Source organism: Oxyura jamaicensis, chromosome 2 (genome assembly GCF_011077185.1).
Source record: "Oxyura jamaicensis isolate SHBP4307 breed ruddy duck chromosome 2, BPBGC_Ojam_1.0, whole genome shotgun sequence".
Lineage (NCBI taxonomy): Eukaryota > Metazoa > Chordata > Aves > Anseriformes > Anatidae > Oxyura > Oxyura jamaicensis.
In genome coordinates, this window is record NC_048894.1 from 90334948 (window position 1) to 90340947 (window position 6000).

Sequence of the window (6000 nt, forward strand, 5' to 3'; positions counted from 1 at the left end):
GTTTAAACAGATATAATTCCATTAATTTTAAGTTTATGTGACTTATTCCCAATGAGAATAAGATCATTCATTGAGCTTGCCATTGCTCTTTGGAAGTCTCTGAAACTCAGGGGGGTTCCTGGCATGAACCTTCTTTTTAAGCAATCCAGGAAAACAATTTCTCTATTTTTTCCTCAACACCGGTGGACATAGAGAAGCCCTGTCCTCAGTAACATTTCAATGTTTTGCTTCAAGCAAAATAAAGAAATAAATAATTAAAAGTGAAGTGGGAGCAGGGAAAAAAAATAATAATAAAATAATAAAAAAAAGGAGTCACAAATGCTGGTAGCTATGTGTGACTGTAGGACACTCAGAGATAGATCTTGCTAGGTGCAAGACCTAGCACTGATCTAGAGCTTTCCCTTATTGCTCCCCTTTGGGGTTCAGCTATCTCCAAGCCCTTGGAAGAGCCCATGCCTCAGGGTGGACTGAAACACTGCTGAGGAGAAGCATGTCTCCTTGGGCTGGGACAGAGGACCATGAAACACAGGACCAAAGCACAATTAACCTTCCTAATTGCTCTTCCATCCTCATGCAATCCTCCAGGTAGATGCTGGTTTACCAGCTGGTTTACTGGAGATATTTGTACATAACTCACTTAAACCAATGCATGGGATTGCATGATTAGGTTTTTACTGTAATGGTGTTTGAAATGTTTGTGATCTGGATTCTGCTGCCCCTGCCCAGGAAAATTGGATTCTATAGGGAGAAAAGAGAATTTCTGAAAGCTTAGTTTGAACTTTGCTTCTTTTCTCCCACAAGCATAACAAAAATCTCAGCATTTGAATTTGTCATGAAATAACCATTTTCTATAATATGGAAATATCTGTGGAGAAAACATATCTGGGTAGCTTCTGTTTGTATTTTAAAGTTCTATGCCCTCCAATGGAAAAAAAATAAATAATTAATTAATATAGCCCTCCTGTTTTTTGCTTTCATCATAATCATAATAGGGAGAAAAATAATTTCCTGACAACCATTACTCTTTAATAGGAAAGCTATTCTGGGCAATTTTTTTTTGCTTACACAAAGTACTATGATGAAAGATACAAACAGTGTAACTTTGGCTTAGGTTTTACAGTGGATTTACTACCTGGACTTGGACAATCTAGTGAAAAGTTGCTGTGACATATTCCCATTTATTTTTGGATTCATCTATTAAAAGCTCAACAGTAGCACTGACTTATCCTGTGGAGCCTGACCAACTCTGGCTTTCAAATACCTAGGTGGAGAAAAGCAGCATTTAGATCCAATCCCACGATCAGGTTTATTGTGAAAGAAAAGCCTCTCCCTTTGATTCATTGAGTGCAGACAGTCACTGCACATGGCCCAACAGGGACTGAAGTTGCTTGTCTCTGATCATATGCTAGATATAGATCAGAGACACCCGTAAAACTTAAGGTTAAAGGCTGAAATGCTTCATTCTGTCAGTGTAGTTTCAAACAAACAAATAAACAAAACCAACCAAACAAACTAATAAACTATAAGCCAGTTGTTGTGGTTTACAATTAGAAGCTGGGAATTTTTCTTACAGACCAGAATCCATTCTCACACTGGAAAGGACAGGAAAGGTTATAATTAGAGTCCCACATCACATATTCCATTATATCAAGTCCTCCAAAAATCTTTCAGAAGGCTCTGAATTGCCTGAGTAGATCATTTTGTCACACTTATTACATAATGCTCCTACCCTTAAAGTAGGACTTGGATTGGACTTTATTTTTGAGTGGTCAAATAATTGTTTCTGTTCGTATGTAGTTTACCTTACCGAAAAACCTAAATCCCAACTTCTGTGAAAGCTTAGTAAGAATTAAGTTCAATATTTGATTCAGATTATTAAGTAAACACAGGAGTTTATACAAGGATAGCATTGTAGTCATCAGCACACTAACCATAATTCTTCCTTAAAATTCAGATGCAAATTCAATGAAAATCAGGCCCCTTTCTGTGATGGCACAGCAAGCAGTTTCAGGCAGCAGGCCATGCAGTCGCTAGACAGAGGACTGAGTCATTCTCACTCCATTGGAGAGATGCTATGGAGCTTCACAAGAGTCCTGAACTGAACAGCATTTGGGGTCTGACTAGCAGCGAGCCTTGACCTTTAACTCTTAGTCCTCTGTCTAGTAAGCAGCAATGTCTGAATGCAGGCAAGTTAATTATTTGCATAATGGGAATATTTAACAGATTTTCACTCTAAATTCTGCTTGGAATTTATCTTTTTTTGAGGACTACTTAACACATATGTTTCTGATACTGTTAAAAAAAAGTCACTTGGAAGTGCGTTAAATACACAGTTTTTTAGTTGCACATTCTACTTACAGAAAACTGTGGTACTGTTGTAAAAGGATCGAAAAAAGGATTAGATGTATCAGCAGGGAATGTCTTTATCTTTAAAAAAGATAAAGAAAAAGATGTTACTTTCAGAGCATAAAAATGGAAAAGAAAAAAAAAAGCAGCAAAGCATTGCAACTATAGTGACATATCCAACAAATCAGAGCAGTTCAGCAGCCCTTGGACCAGACCAAAAAAGACCCCTCCAAAAATGCATACAGAAACCTGATGATGAATAGTCAAAGCATAAATATGAAAACCTAATAGACTGATTTTTGCCATGTAATTAAATCTGTTGTGCAGATTCTGAGCTGATTGCATACAATATACCTTCAAATTCTGTCAACAGTCACTGGATCATTACCTGCTTCCTTCAGCAAGCAGTGCATTTAAAAATATGCAATATGAAGTGCAGAAGCATTTTTTTACAGTGCAGAAACTTCAGTTGAAGAGCTCTACATATGCTTTACATATATGCTTTACATATTTTACTCCTCCACATTTTCAGTTACGCAGCTGTTGCCCAAGACAAACACTCACATAAGATGGGATGGCAAGATAACTCCATGAAGAAAAAAAAAAAAAAAAAAAAAGATAAAAAGATCTGCATGGACAACTGCTTGTTTCAGGCAGCTGCTGGGACCTGGCTGTCTGCCTGTGTCAAGTGCTGGGCTGTGCTCAAGGATGAGCTCAGGAGGTTTTCATCACAGGACCTGGAGTGGACAGGTTAGAGACCAGCACGTCCCTGCACAGAGAAGGCTCAGCCCAAAGCTTGTTGTCACTGCCCCAGGCCTGCTGGAAGTCACTTCTGCCCTGAAAATTATTTCAAACATTAATGGAAATTAAAGAAATATTCAAAGCAGCAACCTCTGCCCTGCTCCATTGTGAGTGATGCTTCTCATGATTTTCCTCTTTGGAATGCAGACATTATTCATTCATTCAAAGGGAGGACAACATATCAAATGCAGGTTTCGAACAGCTCTTCATGCTTTCCATTTGGAAAAACACATTTTCCAGTGTACAGGTGTGTTTTTCACTTTATTATAGAAACTGCTGTGCATTTGTTACACATGTTTTCAGGCATAATTTGCTAACTACAGCTATGTAACTGCTGTTGAATAATCAAGAAAGCTACTATGAATGCCCTAAGCCCTTGTAAGCCAAAGCAAAACCTGAAATTATGACGTCAAATATAATTAAGTAAATATATAGTGTTTATTTTGCAAATAAAATAACAGAAACATACTTGGCTTATAAGGATGCCAAGAGAAATTAACAGCCATCTGCAGGCCTGCTTCTGCGAACATGTGGCATTAGTCTTGGCATTAAGCGTTGGGCTTCTTAAACACGAGGAGTATAGACGGCAAAAATACACTCAGCATTTAAACACCTTTTTTAACAGAACAGAGGTGGCTATAAGTCAATTACACATGTGCAAGCAAACAAACAGCTGTCCAAGGGAGAAATTCATTTAAATCATAATTTTCTATGCAAACACTTTAAAGAAAATTTCACACTTTTTTATAGATGTATAGTCCTGTTAGCAAATGGTATGTATACTATACTGCTGGTTGAACCTACTCATCACATTGAAGCAATAGCTCCTTGGAAGTACAAACAGTACAAAACACAAGCATGCTCCACTGTAAATCCCATCTGTTAACCAAAGACAAAGCAACATTGGGATGGGAAGTTGGTTACTCATATGCATTTTGAGGCTGATATGCTACAGCCAAACTTTTTTCTCATTTTGCAGATTGGGCTCGTTAAGGAAATGAAGTGCAGTTACCTAATATAGAAAAGAAAAATGATGCAGAACAATTTTGGGGCCCCCTGGGATTTGGGATATTTCAGGACACCAGCCCGCCCGGGCTGCACGCCGAGGCACGCAGTGGTACAGAGCACCCTCTTGCAAAATCAGAGCTGCGACCCGTGCGTGTAGCTGAGGCCAAGCTGCCTATCAAAACCCAGCAAAAAGCAGTTAATCTGGCTGAGTTATCAGCATGACGTCCTCTCCAGCGGGGCTGTGTTTATTTAATCTCAGGAACAAGGCAATCCCAACAAATGAAGGGCTCTGTGGGCTCTAAACCCACCAATTTCCGGCATTTGAATTAAACGGAAAACAGAAATTAAGGAGCAGAGGGGGGGACAAAGCACACTTTTGTTCAATTTAAGAGTGAGAAACAGAAACCATCCCACTCAGCCTTTAGGATTTAGTCTTTCTTTTTCTTGTTTCCTTCTGAGAAGAGGCCGGGGCTGCTCAAACGGCACAGTGGAGTTTGTTGGTTTGCCTGGGCCTTGGCCTGGGCCTGGTTGGCCCTGGCCTGGGCCTTGATAAGAGCACTACTGCTGTCTGCTCAGCAGTGGTCCTTAATTATTCCTAGCTTTGTTCTTTTCAGGTAATTGCAGAAAAAAAATCCATATATTCAACAACACTTTTCAGACTGTGGCTAAGGTAGGATGGCAATACAGTAAGGGAAAGCACCAGTTAGCCAACCGGTTTATGTAAATCTGTGTTTGGAAACCTCAAAGACCATTTCACCCAGGAGCATGCCTTGGCCTCCTTGTCCTGCATGCCCACCCTGGCCAGCAGTGTTGTGAGGCGAGCAGCAGCCAGCAGCACCTGCCAGCAGGAAGAAAACCCTGCCTGTTCCTGCCCCACCACACAAGGACAGTGGTGCTGGGTGTGAGTGTCTTCCTGACCCTTGCTTTGCAGATTAATTTATTGCATGGTGTCAAAATTCAGACTAGCTCAGAAAGCAAAACTATTCCCTGACCAGAACAGGAGGCCAAGATCTAAATGTTGCCACCTGAGGGCTGAGAAAGGAAGAAGAACAGATCCATCTTCACCATCTACCACAAAGCTGCAGTTTGCGTCCTTGGAGACCTTCAGGAGCTTCCAGACTTCACCTGGGACTGTGAATGCAAGGGGACGAGGGAAAGGGAGGAGGTGGTGGGCAGCTCCATGTGTAGGACAGTCTCACACAGCTGAACCATAGCTGCTCAGACTAGCAAAACACAATAGCTGCTAGTGGATTGTCAGCTGATGGGCTGCTGAGGTATGCTGCCTACTTCGGTATAAAACAAACCAAGAGGAAACAGCTTTAAAGCACACAATTGGGCACAAAAATCCTCGTGCTGGCAGATGGAGTGGCAACAGTGTCCACACTGCAGAGCTGTGCTGTGCATTCCACCAGCATCTCACGTGCTGAGGGCTTGTTTCACAATCTCAAATGCCTCTTGCTTGAAAGGTCAGGGTGCACTACCGTAGCAGAACTATTTTGGACAAGTGTCTCCTTGTCTTGAATATTTGGCTTGGCAAGTTGAGAATTTACTAAGCCTAAAAGAACACTTGGCTCAGGAAGGAGGGAAGGAAGGAGGGAAGGAGGGAGGGAGAGAGGGAGGGAGGGAGGGAGAGGGGGAGGGAGGGAGGAAAGAAAAAGAAAGAAAGAAAGAAAGAAAGAAAGAAAGAAAGAAAGAAAGAAAGAAAGAAAGAAAGAAAGAAAGAAAGAAAGAAAGAAAGAAAGAAAGAAAGAAAGAAAGAAAGAAAGAAAGAAAGAAAGAAAGAAAGAAAGAAAGAAAGAAAGAAAGAAAGAAAGAAAGAAAGAAAGAAAGAAAGAAAGAAAGAAA

The 6000-nt window shown here is 40.6% G+C and overlaps 1 protein-coding gene across 1 annotated transcript in view; it reads right to left on the reverse strand.

Moving 5' to 3' along the window:
* The window catches only part of LOC118162004 (band 4.1-like protein 4B), a 66599-nt gene that overhangs the window by 4799 nt on the left and 55800 nt on the right, over nt 1–6000 (reverse strand). Inside the window, exon 9 of the mRNA XM_035317877.1 lies at nt 2359–2427. Within this exon, the coding sequence (XP_035173768.1) occupies nt 2359–2427 (69 nt within the window). The remainder of the gene's footprint in view (nt 1–2358; nt 2428–6000) is intronic.